The sequence below is a fragment of the Sinohyriopsis cumingii genome, chromosome 14, assembly GCF_028554795.1.
Source record: "Sinohyriopsis cumingii isolate HCF-2022 chromosome 14, ASM2855479v2, whole genome shotgun sequence".
In the NCBI taxonomy this organism is placed as follows: Eukaryota; Metazoa; Mollusca; class Bivalvia; order Unionida; family Unionidae; genus Sinohyriopsis; species Sinohyriopsis cumingii.
The window spans coordinates 81,603,344-81,624,264 of NC_142974.1; the positions used below are offsets into that span (position 1 = coordinate 81,603,344).

Genomic DNA, 20,921 nt, shown 5'->3' on the forward strand with positions numbered 1-20,921 from the left:
AGACTGATGGAAAAGTTCCAACAGCTAGGTTTGATCAAACATTTGCAGCTCTGACTAAACCCACAGAGGAAATAGCTGAACATGCTGCGGATATTAATATGGGCACATAGGCCACAGTGGATCAAGTGGCAGCCATAACAGGAACAGAAGAATCTATTAGAACAACTGCTGAGATGATCAGATATTTGCCTCTGGCAATTCAGGAAGTCAAAGAATCATTGGTGAAATTGGAGAAGTCATTAGTGTACTAGCTAAACACACTGGAGAACTTGATGAAGATGTTAGAAAGGTAGTTGCCAGGATACCAGACATGCAGTTGAAATCACAGCTTCAGTATTTAACGAATTAGCTCGCCAGGTGATCTTCGCAAATCCTATATGTTTTGCACTTAATTAACAGACCTACCAACTAGGATGAGTACATGATAAAAAGCTATCAAAGACACACATGCTAAATATGTGATGTTAAATGGCCTTAAATGGGATTTGGGGAGTTTATTGGAAAGAATCAAGCTACTGGTGATCTGTGGGTTCAAAAGCAATTACATTACCATCCACAGAATCAATGCCCCCTGCAGTTAATAAAGTCAGTAACGAACCACTCAACAATGATTGTCAGATTCAGCAATTGCAAATACAGCAATGGGGAGTGAAGCTGTCACACAGTGTTATTGAAAGAAAATCATCTATGTATAGTTTTATTATGGCTTTGTTTAAAGATATATCAGATCCAGCATTTGATATGGGTATGCCTGTGTTAGTGGATTGAAGCAAATGCAATTTTCAGTATTATTTATGTCCAACCAGGGATAACAATCAGTTAGAATTAGAATAGCATGTGAGGGGCACATTTAGGTATGTCCCTCATGTGAGGCATTCTTGGAAGTTAAGGGAAACCTGGTACAGAATAACACTACTGATTATCCTGCCAATTTGGATTTGTTAACAATGTCATTATGCCATTATTTAATAATGCATATTATTCCATCAATTTAAAGGAAATTCAATCAATTTTGGACAAAGTTGATGTATGTGGCCACAACACTTATTGGACTTGCCAGATATAGTGATGAGTACAAAGGAACAGCTGCTCCAACAAAATGATGTTTATCAATGGTACATCTGTAAATTTTCAACAGTATACAATTAGGTAAATGAAACTACACACTAACACTGCTAATAACGCAAACTACAAAGCTGTAATTGTAGGCATAAACAACACTTTTAATAGTGGATTTGTTGAGCAGAAAGGACAAATTAAGGGAGCATCATTACCATTTTTTTTTTTGTGCATTTCCGTTCAGTCACATATTTGGTTTTTGCAGAAATGTTCACAAGGTTATTTTTGTAGCCTTACACAGTCACATTAACCTGCAAAAATAACTCCAACGATGCAATTTGGCATGGTGCAGCCACTGCTGATGGTAGAGATGTATTGTGGATGCCTGTTTTATCCCCTTCACTTTCTACAGAATCAAGTTTGTTGTCATTTATGCAATCTGGAACCACTTCAATGCTTTTTGTTTCTTGCACATACCACAGGCGCATACCCACCATCTGTTATCACAAGACAATTTACCTGGTCTTATTGTACCAAAACACGTGTTTGTGGCATTTCAACTTACAAACTGAGACAATGACCTAACTCATTGCAAAATGATAATTGATGCCTTAGAAATGACTGATGTTTCGGTTAATTGGTTAAATAGTCATCAAGAGCCCTCTGAAGAAATTCGTTTCAACTTTACAATCAATTGTACTGAGCAGGCATATCACAATCTGTGGTTGTATAACGACCTGCATCAAAATATTGACATTGGTTTGCTAATTTCCCAACATGACTTCACGACACTGTACCCGATTTATTACTTTTCACTGGAACACCTGGAGTTACTCATGCACTCTGCTGTCAACATGTATCTTCATGCCCAGGTAGATGCTGCTGGTGCCAATTACAGCTGTTATGATGCGTATGGTCATAACCCATACAAAATCATATGCCTGTATCATACTACAGGCGTATTCTACACCTAAAATATGGATGCTGTTTGGTTTCTCTAGAATATGAGAAACATAGCGGTCCTATATTTATAGTCAAAGTCATGGCTCAGTTTTCTACATTTCCTGCTGCACCTTGCCTTCCACATATAGCCTTACAATATGTTGAGATTTAGGAATGAAACATGGTATCCAAGTGCACTACCACACAAGCACATGGCAAGAGAGATGGAGACTGATAGGGAGTGAGAGAGAGACAGAGAGCAATCATTAAAGCCCTAAATAATTAATATTTGAACACTGTCTTTAATTTGTTAGAGATAGAAAGTCTGATGGGGAGTGAGATGCAGAGAGGCAGAGACTGATGGAGAGTGAGACAGTGAGAGACAGAGACTGATGGGGGAGTAAGATGGAGAGAGACAAGTACAGATGCGGAGTGAGATGGAGAGAGACTGACTGATTTTTTATGTGTGAGATAAAGAGAGACAGTGGCTGATTGGGAGTGAGATGGAGACTGATGGGGAGTGAGAATGAGAGAGAGAGATTGATGTGGAGTGACGTAGAGAGAGAAAGAGACTGATTGGGAGTGAGATGGAGAGAGATAGAGACTGATGGGGATCGATGAAGAGAGACAGAGAACAATCATAAAAAGCCCTGATTAATTACTGTTTGTACACTGTCTTTAGTTTGTTATAATTATATGACAGCCATTAGAATATCATAAAATAGTCATGAATTGGTACCAGCATGAGGGTCCAGTTTGGTGGAAGAGGATATAAAGTTGACCTCTGCTGAACTTGGCTGTACTTGATAGCATGATTATTGTATATAGTGATGTTTATAAGCATCTGGAAGACATTAGCTAACATTATCTTTATCTAATGTACAGTCCATTAATTCACACCATTCCTGAATTCCAGAAGCATAACAAAAGTGTAAAACTCAGTACTTAATGTAAAAAAATTTCCCCCTGAGCATTCTTTGCAATGGGAAATTTTTTGCAATTTATTTGATTTTAAGTTGAACAGTTATTGAGTTTTGTTCATTTCATAGTAATTAGCAGTGCTGAAAGAAAACTTATGTATACACGGGCCCATGACTGGTGACTTAAATAAATTCACAAGCCCTGACTTCCACTAGTCCGGATTCCAATTTCCACATGCACAAAATTGTACTGTTTTTAATATTCTCATACAAGGTTGCAACAGCTACAATTTGAACATAACTTTGATGGTCCTGGTCTTCAAACTTCTCTGCTGGATTCTCTGAGTGAATCCTGGTCAGATGCGAGTTCACATATGTCGATTTGTTTTTTGCAGTATGTACAAAGAATTAATAGCCCACCCACCTCCCATATCTTTGTTTTTGCTGGCATGCTTCATAAATTAAGTCTCCATGAACCAGGAGTTCTGAAATTTATTTTTGGAGGGCTTTGATGATAGCTAATTGCTTCCTAAATTGGCTTTAAAAATGAATTCCACTTGAACACTATTCCGACAACTGAAATGATCATGCTTTGCATTCTGTATAATTTATGCAATGAAATCCGATTTCAAAGAAACATTGCTGCTGTTAACAAACTTGTCAAAAATATAATACATATAGCTTAAACATTTTCATTGAAGGCATTAATATGTCTTTTGTTCTTGAAATCACATCTAGCATCTCTTTAATTTACCTATAATGGGTTGTTCCACTACCTGATCCTACCTATGCAAATTAGCACAGTGGGCTGCAGATTTCAAACACATCTCACTAGCTATTATCAGCCAATTAAATATTATACGAAATGGTGGTTTATAGCTGTTATGCAGAAAGCCATCACCAGAAGAGGACGCATGTAAATTTCGCTGTGTTGGGGACTTTGCCACGGCGTTCATCACTCATTTGCTTCCTGTAGCTTGCTCTGGTGGTATAGTAATAGCGAATTATCACGCAAATAAAGTAGCATGCAAACCCATGCAAATTAGCGAGTCGTACATGCTGACAGGTGAAAATTGACTATAATCCAAATAAGTGGTTTATACCTTACCTCTTTGCCTTTAGTTGCAACTATTTAAACTGTCCAAGAGATAGTTTTACTGTTTATACATGCTACATATTATGGGCATATTAGTAAAGGCAATATATTTTACTATTTTTTATTTTTATTTTCTATTTTTGAAGATTACTGAAAATCTTGTTTTTATAAAACACAACCATATCACGGGGTTTGGGAGTACAAAATCATATTTTAGCATGCCATGCCATGCTTCAGTCTGCTTAAAATCAAATCTCATTTTCACAAGGGACAGGGGTGATTTGATTTAGATTGTGCCATGTTATGGCAGGACCTGTCAATATCTTCAAAATACATTTACAGTAATACCTCATGCATTTGCGTTTCTGGATTCACGAATTCACGGATTCGCGAAATTTTCATTGGTACCCTCTACTTACATGTTTTCTTAATTTTATTGAATTGTACCTTCATTATATGACTTCTGTGACATATGAAGTTTACCTAATTTACCTTCCTGACAATGACAAAGAAAACGTCAGTCATTAAGTTTACAGTCCCATTCATTATTTGGTTTTACCTTACTGTGAGTGCAAAAGAAAATGGCAGCCAATGAATTAGTATAGGGGTAATGTTAGTATACATGTACCGTACTGTAAATGCGCTAGTGTGGCAAATACCCATTAGACGATACTGTACTCTATTTTACGTCAACCATTTATTTCTCTTTTTAAGGGTAATGTATTAAGCTAACTTTTAAATGAAATTAAAGTGCTTTGGGAGCATGATTTGGGTCATATTTAGGGTTTAAACCCTAGAAATAAGCATTTATTAGCATTTTTAGTGACTTGTACCAAACATTAGCAATTCCTCCTGATCCGCGATTGGTTCTGGAACCTAACCTCGCGAATGTTCGAGGTATTACTGTACACATTTCATCAGCATGATCCATGTTTCCTCAGGCAAATTTGAAATTTTTTCTGACAAGCCCGACAGACACCTCACTTAGAATACAGGATGGTCCTGATCTAAACTTAGAGGGGCCCCAGGTGTCAGGCTATCAGATTTGTTGAGCCCTGATTAGTGTTTAATTGTGATGCACTAGATTACTGATGTTAAGGGGCAGGAGTGGTTCATTCATTTGTGTTGCCAGATTTTTACTTCATTTGTATTTAACATTTAACTTAATTAATGAATAAAATCTGTATCTAATATTCAATTTATCTAACGAACACACATGAAATAGTTATTATTCTCATTCATTGCAGGAGGGAATTCGGACTACCATTGTATGGTTCGACTGTCAGTGAATTGTGATTTTGGCATCTACAGATGTGGTTACACCACAACTGCCGTGTCTGGGAGTTCATTGTGGGGAATTGGAAATGTCAAAGGAATCCATAGTATACCCTCCATCTCTTTTCCCGACTCCAACACAAAAGGTAATACTCAGAATTCACAAAATTAAATGCAATTTGTAAACGTGGAGACTGCAGTGGAAATTTTATATGTAGAAAATATTTCAGCTCACAAAATGTTGCGTGATTAATATTTTATTTAGATGTAGCTGGACGGTCAGTTAAAAACTTGCATTCATTACTGTAGACCCTATGCCTACAACAGTCGTACTGGCATGTAGTTAATCACACATATTGTACATCTGGAATATGTTAGTCCTTAACTAGTATGAACCTTTAATTGACAGTGATCTCCAAAATTTGACTGACTGCAAATTTTCTGATATAGGTCTGAAGGAATAACAATCATCCAATTTATTCATAAAGTAAAACACATCAGATTTTTCTAACAGGGGTTAACTCATTCAGACATTTCAAACTTAAAAAAGATAACATTTCAAATTATAACAAACAAATGGGTTCTCTAAATGTCTCATCATTTGCAAGATATGCTTAGTAAATATTTAGGAAATATTTGGCAAACTTTCTGATTTTGTGTGTGTGTGTGTTTGACTTTAACCATCAAGCATGGGCTAGCTTTTGGAAAATTACTCTACACTGATTTCATTAAATTAAATTCTTGTTACTAATTTCATGGGTTATCTAAACCATCTTTAAAGACAGTGGAACCTACATTTCCTGATCAGAGTCACATTCATCAATTCAGTCACCAACAAAAATATAATTTTTGCAAATTTGATTCTCACCAAAAATAAATCTATACATTCACATTACAATAAAACCTGACTTTAAAAGATAGTTTGAAAGACCTCCTTCAGAATAACCACATTTCAGAAAGACAGCCATCCAGTAAGACATGTTTTGGAACAATGCCTGTCAGTAAAGACCACAATTTTGGAAGACTATCCTGTCAGGAGTGACCACTAACTGGATTGGAAGTCCCATGTTGGTAAAGGCTGCAGTTTTAGAATACACCCTGTCTTTAAAAGCTCCTGTTTTGGAAGAAAGGAAATGAGAGACCACTGACTGTTCTTGCAGGGCCACATGTCATGAAAGATTGCTGACTGTTTAGGAACACCACCAATTAAGAAAGACCATTGATTGTTTTGAATGACCACCTGTCAGGAAGGACTGTATACTTTTATCTACTGACAAACTGGTAATAATGCAATGACGTCGATTAAGAGACTATGTGTTGTTCAAGACCACCTTTTGTTTTTGCAGAAATAATGATCTCTCAGGACAGCTGTATTATAATTTTTTATAGTCCTTTGGTAACAATATTTGTTATCAATATCTCCTTTTCAATTGTAACAGATAACGGAGTTGGATACTATCTAAATCAAGATGGATTACAGACAGATGAGGCGTATTTACAGTCACCAACATTCACAATGAACACAAGTACCACAATTTTGGAGTTTTACTACTGGATCAATGCTTCCACTGATGGTGCACTGAGACTGGAAGTGAAGGGAAAAGAACTTTGGAAAAGTCAGGTATTACGATCCGAGGAAGAAGGACAGTGGATGTACCAGTGTGCCAGTCTTGACCAAATCATGCCAGACACGGAACAATCAGGTAAGCAACATATTTCTTGTACCTTGATGGAATTCATTGCACTCTATTGCTACCATATATCGCCAGTGTAATAATGAATTCTGGTTTATCCATGAGTGACATGTCTGAACAAGAAATCAAATGACCCATTGTGGATGCATATCATCTGCAGGATTAAAATGGGTGTATCCCATTTATTGGTCAACAAAACTTAAAACTCCATGACCCTATCAAGGAAGACATTCTAATTTGAGTAGATATACTAACTCCATCACTTAATCAAGGAGAGACAATATTATTTGAGTAGATTATAAACACCCACACAATCACTTCATGATGGAGAGACAGTCCAATTTGTGTAGATACAGTCCCACACCATCACTTCATGATGGAGAGACAGTCCAATTTGTGTAGATACAGTCCCACACCATCACTTCATGATGGAGAGACAGTCCAATTTGTGTAGATACAGTCCCACACCATTGCTTCATAAAGGGGGGGTGGTGGAGCCAAATTTAAGTTGATATACCCGCACCATTACTTGTTGGTTTTAATACTGAAAGGTCTTAGTTTTGTTAAAAATTTGTTGAAATTGTACCCAAAATCATTTATCAGAAGAAATACAAAACAGTTAAAACTAAATAAAATCTTATCACATTCTAAAATCAGAAATTATGTTATTTCCTTATTTTTCAAAAATAATAATTTCATAAATAAAATGGGATAAAACTGGATGGATCAAATGACACAGGACACAGATAGTATAGCATACATTTTGTTGTAGTGTTATGCTGATTTGCTACATATCTATTTTTCAGCTGTTGTACTTCATGCAAATTTTATAAACATATTAGCCTATAAAGAATGTTAAAATTTCCACCAGGAAAATACTCCTTGAACAGTTTTAGAGGTTTTCAAAATCTTTTTAATATTTTCCTGGACAAACAATTACTGAGACTGTATGAATGACGATTTAACCTTGTTTTCCTTGAATACCTGTTATAGACAGGTAAACTTTTCCAATCCAGGTAAATATGCTATACAAACCAGTTTAGTATGTTAAATGTCATCAGTGCATGGTGTATATTTCCAAATCACATAAATGTTATCCAAACCAATTATATATGTTATCCAAGGAACATAAATATGTTATCCTAACCACGTAACTATAGTGTTTTGATGTGCCATAAAATATTAAATCAGGTCACACAAAAATTATTGATAATGAGACTTCTATAACTTTTGACATGCTATATAATATGTATGTTTGCAAACAGCACAGAGGCAGTGCAGATCAGCCGTTCACGTAATCACGTAAACCAAACAGTATTAATGCCAAGGTCATCTTCAAACTCAATTCTGGTTGAACAACAATGATCATTGGCATTTTAAAAATATCATGTCAATATTGTTGCCACTGTAACCTATTTTTAACAATTATGAAGACATTTTTGAAAAATCAGTTTGGTAATCATATATTAAAAAAGATAATTTGTGAATGATTATGTTAACCTTATTATATGTATAAAAAGGATTTTGCTGTCTTTCTTCTTTCTCAAACCATAGAGATACACCTATTTTATATTTTTGCACAACAGTATCACTGTATAATTAATCTGTTGTTATGCGTTTACATTTACAGTGTCCTTTTATGCCAAGAGAGGCCGAAACAGGTTTAGAATAGTTGCTGTTGATAACATTGAATTGAAGGAAGGAACTTGCAAATGTAAGTTTATTTTTAGTGCCAATGTATAGTAAATGTCATCTCTCTATTTCTTGAACAGGAGAAAACCTTTAGATTTATTGTTCCAAAAATTTTGAACTCCAAGAAATTTCCAGGAACATATAATGTAGTAACAAAATGTTCCAATTTAAATACTATTAAATCATCTTTCACCAGCAGACTATAAAACCTGAACATGTCACCAAATTGTATGCATTATCTTGAATAAATAGATCCTTTGTTCTTTTGTTAGCAAAAGGTTCTGGGTTTAAATAATGCAGAGACTAATTGGGATCATCTACCACAGTCTCTAAACAAGGTGTCCTTCACCATGTGCCAGATCACTAAGGGCTATAGAGATATCAGTACCTTCCAATGTGAAAAAGGATTATCTGCCTAGATCACAGATTGGCTCTATACTAGGAGGTGTCTGATCACCAAAATCTGAACAGATGCCAATTCCTTCCATCAAGAAACAGGAATATTAGTTATTCCTCTCCAGACCAGACTGGTACAACTGCCACATTGTCTCTCTGCAATGTAGTTTTACACATATTCACAGTTGTGTACCCTGACAATAATGGCATAAGCCTCACGATTTTCAGGGATTAGTTTTGCCATTACAGTTTTCTTTCTTTCTCTTATGAATTTCAGTTAAACGCATACATTTTGTTAAAGAATTAATTGTTTTCATTCGAGTACAGTATTACTGTCGGTACATCACTGACTACCACTTGCACACATTGCATGATCAATAGATACTGCATGATTTCTGAAATGTCAGTGTTTAGTTGCTTTTGTAAAAAATGAATTAGATTTCTAAAGAATCTTGCTATCTTTTAGCTGATCTATTTGGGTACTGGATCAAACAAAAAGCTTGAACTTAATTTATGAATGAAAAGATTGTTAATGTAGAGAATCAAATCATAGGAACAATGTATGTCAGTATCCACAGAAACGTAAAAGTATTCTCTTTTCAAATTATATGTATTAAATATATGCTTAACTTCTGAATTTCCTTTAAAAGTTTGCATTATTCAAATAGGGATTTTTTTCTTCACATTTTGCTTGAATAATGTGTTGAAAAACTACATTGTGATGTGATGTTATTACTGCAAATAAGATAAGTATATGTGTTTCAGCTCTTTTACCTGTCCATCTTTCCATACACTCCAAAATAAATAACTTTTTTGTTGATTTATTTCATGTTTTTGCATAAAAGTATAATTTTCATAACTGCTTAAATGTTTAGAGTGGAAAAAAGATCCCCTTGTTTCCAAGGAAACATCATTATTAAGTCTTGATATACTTGAATGCACCTGATGAAATATCATATGAATGATTATAAAGCCGTTTTAGCTAACTGGACTACTGATTATTTTACAGTCAGAGAACCAGTCTACCAGTGGGTACTAAATAATTTGAGATGCACCCATTGTATGGTAAATGGGTTCAATTTTTTTCATTACACTTTTCATAATGTTCAGTCTATGTGCTGTAGTTGACAACAAACTATTTAAATTTATTTTGGACTCTTGGTACAAGGCTATGATATTAGGTGTACACCAGTGAGTCCCCAGTTTAGCAGCATAAGTTGCATGAAAATGCACATCCAAAAATGAAAGTGCTCCAATTAACATGGACAATTATACATTTAGCAAAAACACACGTTAAGACATTTTACACAGAATTTTAATTTAGATTCCAGTGAAAACACATATATAGTTTGACTCTAGTGATTCAGCACAACAAATTGCATAATATGGCCTAGTGTTTGGAGCTATTTTCTAATAATCTTGTCCCACACATGTCTGCTACACTTGTTGGCATACTGATAATGTCCAAATGGATAGTAAATCATGAAATAGTAGAAGCAATGGTGCCAAGTGGTTAGGAGAGTGATAGAGTGATGTGTTCATTGATCATACAGTTTCAGGGTTATTCAAATTGTGGAGCATTTTTTTAATTAACAAGGGCTTGCAATCAGTCTTTTTATGTCACAAGTTTAACTGTTAATTAGCTCATTAAGTCCAGGAGATTAGTTTAATTTTCTTAGTTTGTCAGATTTAGAGGGACTCTTGGATTTTTAATTGCATCATATATGCAGAAGTTGTTTGAATATTTTTCCCGTGTATGAGCCGATGGAAAAAGTTGGATTTCTGTGTTTCCTTTCTTCTTTTCCTTATTGGACCAAAACTTTCATTCAGACATATGATACAAAAAAACAATATTTATAGAAATGTCATAAAGTGAAGTCACACTGGAACACTATAAGAATACTCTACATACAATGTCATAAAGCGTAGTGACATTGGCACACTATAATGATAATGTACAGACAATGTCCTATAGTGTAGTGACATTGGCACACTATAATGATAATGTACAGACAATGTCCTATAGTGTAGTGACATTTACTATAATGATAATGTACAGACAATGTCCTATAGTGTAGTGACATTGGCACACTATAATGATAATGTACAGACAATGTCCTATAGTGTAGTGACATTGGCACACTATAAGGATAATGTACAGACAATGTCCTATAGTGTAGTGACATTGGCACACTATAAGGATAATGTACAGACAATGTCCTATAGTGTAGTGACATTTGGCACACTATAAGGATAATGTACAGACAATGTCCTATAGTGTAGTGGCATTCACTATAAGGATAATGTTCAGACAATGTCCTATAGTGTAGTGACATTGGCACACTATAAGGATAATGTACAGACAATGTCCTATAGTGTAGTGACATTTGGCACACTATAAGGATAATGTACAGACAATGTCCTATAGTGTAGTGACATTTGGCACACTATAATGATAATGTACAGACAATGTCTTATAGTGTAGTGGCATTGGCACACTATAATGATAATCTACAGACAATGTCCTATAGTGTAGTGACATTTGCACACTATAAGGATAATGTACAGACAATGTCCTATAGTGTAGTGACATTGGCACACTATAAGGATAATGTTCAGACAATGTCTTATAGTGTAGTGACATTTGCACACTATAAGGATAATGTACAGACAATGTCCTATAGTGTAGTGACATTGGCACACTATAAGGATAATGTTCAGACAATGTCTTATAGTGTAGTGACATTTGCACACTATAAGGATAATGTACAATGTCCTATAGTGTAGTGACATTCATTATAAGGATAATGTACAGACAATGTCCTATAGTGTAGTGACATTGGCACACTATAAGGATAATGTTCAGACAATGTCCTATAGTGTAGTGACATTGGCACACTATAAGGATAATGTTCAGACAATGTCCTATAGTGTAGTGACACTGGCACCCTATAAGGATAATGTACAGAAAATCTCCAAAAGTGTAGTGACATTGGCACTCTATAATGATACTGTAATGTCCAAAAGTATTGTGACTTTGGCACACTATAAGGATACTGTATTGTCCTAAACTGTAGTGACATCGATCAGCGTGCATAACGATACTGCTGGATAGTGGCAGGGATATGACCTTAGGTATTCCTGATAACTGCCAATCATCAGCTGTTAGCTAGTGGCTGTGTTATAACCTTAGACAGGCTTTCCCACTAATTGCCTATCACCAGCCATTGTCTAGTAGCTGGATCATAATGTTAAATAGGCACTTGAGCAATCACCCTTTGCTATGGAGCTTCTGTCTAATGGATGGGATGATGATCTTAGACAGGATTATCTATTAACTGACAATCTCCATTTGTTGCCTAGTGGCCAGGTTATGATCTTAGATTGGTATTCACAATAACTGAAAAGTACCAGCTGTTATCTTGTGGCTGGGTTATAACATTAGATATGTGACTAGGATTCATTATAACTGTAAATAAGCATTCCCACTTTAAACTGATATTATCTCCATTTATTTTCAAATGGCTTGGTTATTTTCTTATATAGGCATTTCAACTAACTGCAAATCACCAGCTATTGTTTAAGGGCTGGGTTATGTCCTAAGGAAGGCATTCCCACTGCTAAATGTGAATCAACATGTTAGGCAGTGACTGGGTCATTACCTTACATAGGCATTTCCCTTAAAACACAATCGCCATATGTTGTCTTGGTTATGGCCTTTGACAGGATCCTGAATAATCACTATCTGCTATGCAGCTGTTTTCAGGTGGCTGAATTATGATCATTGAGAGACATTCCCACAGATTGCCAATGACCAACTGTTGTCTAACGGGGGTGGGGTGTATGTCCTTAGATAGGCTTTCTCTCTAACTGCCAATCACCATCTATTTTCTAATGGTATGTTACGTCTGCTAACTGCCAGTCCCCAGCTGTTGGTTAATGGCTGGGTCTCTGTTGTTTGCAGTTGGAAATGAGTTGAAAGAGAGTACAAATGCAATGATATGGGAGTATAAATATTATTACAATTAGCAACTGCAAATGGAATAACAGTGGGGTGCAAATGGTGTAAAATTGGTGGAAATGGAAACGTCTTAACTTGTATCATATCACATTCACTGTAACTCTCATGTGAAGTTATCTGGATGAGCACAATAGTGTGTTTCTTGCACAAGACTCAAATATCAATTTATTAGCAAAATGTTAATACTCTGTGACACAAATTGCAAAAGTCAGATCCTTATCATGATTTCAACCAATGAACAAGAACTCATCTTAATCTACATAATAGCTATGATAGTAAGAGATCTTGGCCTGCTGCGGTGTGGTGGATATTTTCTGGAGGTCCATGTTTTATAACCAGAGACCAGCCTCTAAATTTGCAGTTTGTAACAAGAAAAACATCCATGTAAATTGGTGTGTTACACTAATTGTAAATTTACATTATGTTGAGTCATTAACTATGTACAAAAAACAAATATAAATTTGTAGATTTGTCATGCTTGTTTTGCATTGCTTGTATATGAATACATGAAACAAATTTTAATGTTGAGAAAAAGACATTTCAGATGTACATTTATTACTAAATTTATACTTACAAATGTCTGAAAAATTCGTTCATTAGTGGCAGTATATAAAATTTCACAAAAAACATATTTGTTATTTTTTCTTTCTTAGTCAACAAGCAGAAGAGCTTATGAGATGGTCTGCTTTCCATCAACTATTGTATGTCTCCATCCAACCATTGTATCTCTCCATCAGCCATTGTATCTCTCCATCAACCATTGTATGTCTCCATCAACCATTGTATGTCTTCATCAGCCATTGTATCTCTCCATCAACCATTGTATGTCTCCATCAACCATTGTATGTCTCCTGGATCAACCATTGTATGTCTCCATCAACCATCATATCTCTCCATCAACCATTGTATCTCTCCATCAACCATTGTATTTCTCCATCAACCATCATATCTATCCATCAACCATTCTATGTCTCCATGAACCATTGTATGTCTCCTGGATCAACCACTGTATGTCTCCATCAACCATTGTATGTCTCCTGGATCAACCATTGTATGTCTCCATCTACCATTGTATATCCATCTGTTAGAAAAGGATTGTCATTAAGCTACTTAATTAATGCTATGAAACGTTATACACATATTTATCATGTTGGCATGCTGGTGCTAAGTGAGAATGATGTCACTCAGACATCCACTATGGCCACAACAGTGGCTACCTTGAAAATCTTGTCATTGCTAGACCTTCAGAATAGATAGTGACCAAAAAAAACGACCATAAAAACGTACACTAGCTCTTGCACAATTCTTTGGCAAATATAACATTTTTCCCTTTTTGTTATTCAAGATGGACTGGAAGATACCATGTGTGATTTTGAGCATCCAAGTGTTCATGGCTACTCTATCGATTGCACATCCTGTAGGTACCAGATACCGATGTTCCGCTGGTATTGGGGTCATGGCAAGACCCAAACAAATGGTACAGGACCTCATGTGGATCATACTTATGGCACAGTCACAGGTAATACCAACTTGGGAAATGTAGAATGTACACTTGAGTCTTGTGAAACTGAACTGTATTCATTTGAACATTGATGTGAAACAGTTGCATTAATCAACTTAATCCAAACTCAATTCAGTTGCATGTTGCTCTAAAAATAGTTACAGGTATCAGCTGAATGTTTAGGATGTTTCATTGGAGGCTTTGGTGAACAGGAGAGAGAGTCAGAATAAAATGTATTGGCAACCATCCTGCATAATTTGTTTCAGAGTTTTAGTTATATGCATTAATGTGTCCCTGACTTTTGTAATGGCTTCTGTCAGGCCTGTCAAATTCTTAATATAATAGTTAATTTTTGGACATAAAGGAAGGCTTTTTTATTTTAAAAATCCAACAATTTATTTAAGTGGCCACCACATAGATGAAACATTTCAAATATTAGGAAAAATATAAGTCAAAGTTTTATAATAGAGCTGAGCTCTTTCAATTAGACTTTTTCTTCTTCATTCTCCTGTTCCAAGCATGGTAGAAAAGGGCTGCTTTCATTAAGGCTAACATTATCTATTGCTAGGCCAACAAAGGCTAATGTAAAGGCTGTTACTAATTGTAACAGTAAAGAGATGGCTGCCATGGGCATCTACACAAATTTTCTCACTCACAGACATGCATTTAAATAAGTCCAGAAAATCTAGATACTTTTGTAATTTTACTTTCAGTTGTGATGTGTACTAGTAAAATAAATAATCAGTTTTCCATCTTTGATATACGATGTTGATTAATTTATAATTTCTAGAGGTAGTTATTTCTATTTTTAAAAGGTCGCAAACACAAACAATTGGAAATATTGAATGGTATGATCTGATGACAACTCACAGTGAACATTTGTCCACCATGCTAAAATTTTCTTGTGATCAAACATCCCATAGACCATAACAGTATTGTGAATAACACTGTCCTTACAACATGAAGCTCATGTCAATTTTATTTGCTACTTGCTAAAACACAAAAGCTGCAACTTTTGCAGTATAAACATATAGATGGGTCATTGTTATAATACAGTGTGGTTAAGCATGTCATTAAAAAAACACCTAATAAAATATAACCAACCTTTAAAGAGTCTTTTGTTATCAGTTATTCTTTGGCATGCAACACAAGGTTCTTCGAATGTCATTTGCTGTTGAGGTTAGAGGAAATACTAAAACAGGGTTAAATTGATTTTAATATTGGAACTCATTTGCAGACAAGGTTTGTAAATTGATTTGAATATTTGTGCCGATTTGCAGGCGATGTTGGAACCATTATAAAAATTTCTTAAATTGATTTGAATATTTGTCTTCATTTAAAATGTTATGATGTTGAATTAATGTACTACACAGGCAAACCTGTCCTAACAGTCACCGAGTTTAGCAGTCATCTGGTCACCTGGTCACAAGAGTGTATTCTAGTTTGCCCCAGCAAATTTCTTATATAAATGTCATTTAATCTGCAGTCAGCAGTGTTCTGTAGTCAGCAGCCATGTGTTTCTTAACCAGAAAGTGGATTTCCCCTTGCCATCTGCATACAATGAAGCTTATAAGTATGCAAATTAAAATTAAGGCAGGGTGTATATAAAGGTATATTAGATGAATCAATATTTAAACATTTCATATTCGATTGTTATTCAGTGAAACTCAAAGTAATCAATTTGTCGACTTTGAAAGCAAGGAAGTCTATAACCTTACATAGGGTATACTGTACTTGCCTAATGAAACATTAGAATTTGTAACTAACCATGCACCATGGCATAGAGTTTCCACTTACCATCAGGCCTAGCAAACTTAAATGAAGTTACGTTAAGTCATATCAGCATGGCATCAATAGGAAAATGATTTAGTTTCTGAATCATTTGAGTATTATAATTGTTGCATCTTCAATTCACTAACAGATGAGACAGAATTACTGAAACTTGACCTGGTATTCACCATTTGCATTGCTAGTCACATGACTACACAAATCTCGCAACCTACATTTCTTCTTTAAATATGTTACCCAATCATAATAACTTAGTAGAACTAATACTATATCATAAATCCAGCCCTCCCTCCCAGGTAAAACTTTAAGCTAACAAAATTATAAGTTTTCTGCCCACCTAGGTGGTGGTTAGAATGATCTCCCCTTATCATTTGGATTGGCAGCAGATCCCATGAATTTCTCAACTTCAGCTCATGCCAAGATGCAGGCTTTTGTTGTGAGAATCCTCGCAAAATTCTTTATCAAGTTTCTGGAAGTTCTACATTCAGTCGTTGGAGGAGTCTTCACATCAAAAGGGAACTATACTCAACCTATATTTCCAACTTTTCTTTCAAATTTTTCAAGATCTGCCATGAAGATCATCAGACTAGACAAGTGGTTTCCAAGGGACTCTGAATCATTTTCAGCATACCCCCTCTGCTCAGAGTCACCTCAGCTGCAAACATCCCTACAGATCCATTCAGAGTCATCCCCTACAGATCCATTCAGAGTCATCACCTTGCAACAAGACATAAATGACCTTCTCCAGAGAAGGCAGTATAAATCGTTCAGAAAATAAATTCTCCTGGTTTTCACAGAATATTACATTTGGTCTCAAAGGCAAATTTCAATCTGTTTCAGTCACAAACTCAATCAGTTCATTCCTGCCCTTTGGTTTATAATGGCAACACCATGGCACATTTTGAATGGTATCCAGGAATGCAATCAGTGTGAATTTTAAAGATGCATAGCTTCAGGTCTCTATACACATGGAAGGTCCTGATATTTGCATACAAGGACATTGTTTACCAATTCAGAACACTCCCATTCTGACACAAAATCAGCAGGGTTGTCACTCGTCTGATGAACCAAGTAATGACTCAGATCTTGATCATCCTCATGGATGGTGGCAGCATCAAACTACCTGGACAAAATTCTCCAAAACTTCAGTTTAGTTATATCTTATGCCACAACATGATAACTCTTATTACATTATCCCTCAACAAGGATAAATCTGATGTAATGCCATCTCAACAATTTGTTCACTTAGGTATCCGAGTTCAACACGCAGGTAAACACTCTACCTCAGGGATGGGCATTGAAAATTAGTACCATGGTGGATTCTTTATTTTTGAAGAAAACTATATGCACCCAAGAATTTCTGCACCTACTAGGCCTGCCCAACGCAGCAGCTGGCCCCATCATCCTAGGTTGCCTTTTTATGCACCAATTACAAATGATTATTTTATCACAATGGAGGCCAAATGTTTACCCGGTGAACCAGCCTCTCACTGTCTGCACAAATATGGTGTCTTCAGTCCAGGCTGACTAATCATACTCCCAGAACAATCAACTAATACAGACAGAATTTTCTCTCGATCCCATGGTTTTCACTCATACATGTACCTGATGGGGCCAACCAGTGATGGATCTATGTGCGACAAGATGGAATGCCAAATCCTAACTTATGCCTTACAAGTCCTGGATCTGATAGCCTGGGTAGTTGATGTGTTTTCTATTCATTGGAATGGTCTAAACACATTACACTTACCCACAACAACTCTGATTCCAAATATGATACAGAAAGCAAGAGAATCAGAGTGTTATCTCACCTTCTACTACTACTGATCATAATGCTAATTGGTTCATATATCTGTCTTGATCCACATTTGAGAGCTGTATATTCCTTCAGAGGTGATCTGTCTACAAAGGCCAATTTTGCCTTTGCTGATTGGTGACTGCTGTAGAAACATTTGACTGCATCGTGTGTTACAGAATTGAATTGGTTACATGAATTTACAATGTTAATGAAGATAATAACCAGAATTTGACTGGTAAGAAAACTGCAAATTTCAGATTTTAATATTGCAAGGTTTTCATCTTCATTTTGCATGATCACGGACATACTGCACATGCATCACAAAAGTTATTCTATTGAAATACATTGTTGTATGTCAGGCTGAAGTGTCCTGTTGCCCTATATTGTTGTTTTTCTGTGTTTAGTCACAAACATACTCATTGTACATGTACTACAAAAGTCAAATTATTATAATGTACTTGCATTGCATGCCAGGCTCAGGTGTCAAATGACACTGACCCATATTGTTGATAAAAATATTTTCAATTCTAGGTCACATGGCCCAATATTATTGATAAAATGTTTTCAATCCTTGGTTGCATAGACCTATATTATTGATAAAATGTTTTCAGTTCAAGGTCAGATGGATCTATATTATTGATAAATTGTTTTCAATTCAAGGTCATTACATGTATGCAGAGTCATCATATGGAGAAGAGGGAAATGCAACAACTTTGACCTTCCCCACTGTATCCACGGAAATGACTTTTAAGGCTTTGCAGTTCTATTACCATATGTATGGAAGTCATGTTGGAACACTGAGAGTATGTTTTATATTTGTTCTTATCAGTAAGCAATTATACTTCCTGTAAATAAGAACCAAACTTGAGTATGTATTCTTTATAGGGCCATACATTTCCTGTTGTTTTATTTAGAATTAGACTTGAGTGTGTTCTCTCTATGGACATACCTGAGTCCCATTTTAGAACCAAACTTGAGTGGTGGCCAAATGTGATGTTGTGAAAGATATGAGTGCCAAGTCCAAAGTTTGGGGCAAAATTTGGATTTTTTAAAGAAAACTTGTCATTTGTCAGGTTTTCACTATAATGTTTGTTAATGTGCTAAGCACATGTACTCTCTGTAAGACTGAATCATCCTATAATTTTCAGCAGAGCAGTTGTTTTATGTTTAATTTCCAAAGTCTATTAAATATTGTCTAAGTTTCTTAGCAAGTACATTTTATATTTACTGACCCACTCTGATAAATAACTTGATCTGGTGTTGGCAATCCCACTCAGGTTTCCCTGCTTAATATATTGATATTGTAGATTGTAAACTACAGGCTCCATTTTCCAATTTCAGTTTCTATCAGCACACTCCTTTGTTTCAGTATAATATATATTACAGGGTGTCAGGTGTCAGCAATTGTGTAAGCTGAATCATCCCACTTTAGTCTTTAGATTATAACTTCTGTAATGATCAATATAATCATAGTTAATTCATATATTATACTGTGCTGACATTTAATTTTCAGCGTGGTGAAGGCCACATTCCTCTTTTCAGCTACTTTATGTTCTTTTGTCTCCAAATTCATTTGCTTAATATTATGGTTTTATTAGGATGTACTATTTGCTGTAAATAAGCAAGAATATTTGCAGCTGCTGACCGATAGATTTTTCAAACAAAGTGTCAGGCACCTGCCCCATAACATTTCATTTTCCATCCCTGTGCTCTATACTATAGTATGTATCATGGTATGAGGTCAGAAATATATTGTATACCATGGTGAAATTGTTTTGTGGTACTCAGCTCTTCTCTGAATGGCATTAAATTTGTCTCAGATTTATATACATGCTGGATTTTAGAACCAGTCTTGAGTGTGTATTATCTGTATTTGACCCATCTCGATGACTATGAGCTTTGTTTCATTGAACCATTCATACCCTAATGGACACCATGAGATAACTCACTGGTCATGTGACTTGTCTGTATGCTAGACCAAAGTGATGGTCAGTTCATGGTTTTAGCTACTAAATGATAAAGTTTTTCTATGAATTTGGGGCTTTTGCTCATTTTTTTCAAGACTCTTGTAAAAGCCAAACAGACTCAGATTAATACTACTTCTTTAATTGGTACTGCTTCCTTAATTAGTATGCTTCCTTAATTAATACTGCTTCTTTAATTAGTACTGTTTTCTTAATTAATACTGCTTATTTAATTAGTGCTGCTTCCTTAATTAGTATGCTTCCTTAATTAATACTGCTTCTTTAATTAGTACTGCTTCCTTAATTAATACTGCTTCTTTAATTAGTACTGCTTCCTTAGTTAATACTGCTTCTTTAATTAGTACTGCTTCCTTAATTAGTATGCTTCCTTAATTAATACTGCTTCCTTAATTAGTATGCTTCCTTAATTAATACTGCTTCTTTAATTAGTACTGCTTCCTTAATTAATACTGCTTCTTTAATTAGTACTGCTTCCTTAGTTAATACTGCTTATTTAATTAGTGCTGCTTCCTTAATTAGTATGCTTCCTTAATTAATACTGCTTCTTTAATTAGTACTGCTTCCTTAATTAATACTGCTTCTTTAATTAGTACTGCTTCCTTAGTTAATACTGCTTCTTTAATTAGTACTGCTTCCTTAATTAATACTGCTTCTTTAATTAGTACTGTTTTCTTAATTAATACTGCTTATTTAATTAGTGCTGCTTCCTTAATTAGTATGCTTCCTTAATTAATACTGCTTCTTTAATTAGAAC

General features: G+C 35.3%; 1 protein-coding gene across 1 annotated transcript in view; it reads left to right on the forward strand.

The window, feature by feature from the left end:
* LOC149784233 (MAM and LDL-receptor class A domain-containing protein 1-like) overlaps window positions 1-20,921 on the forward strand; it is a 262,408-nt gene that overhangs the window by 62,401 nt on the left and 179,086 nt on the right. The window contains exons 15-19 of the mRNA XM_089932965.1: window positions 5,265-5,438; window positions 6,732-6,995; window positions 8,617-8,700; window positions 14,441-14,614; window positions 18,843-18,985. Of these exons, the coding sequence (XP_089789091.1) occupies window positions 5,265-5,438; window positions 6,732-6,995; window positions 8,617-8,700; window positions 14,441-14,614; window positions 18,843-18,985 (839 nt within the window). The remainder of the gene's footprint in view (window positions 1-5,264; window positions 5,439-6,731; window positions 6,996-8,616; window positions 8,701-14,440; window positions 14,615-18,842; window positions 18,986-20,921) is intronic.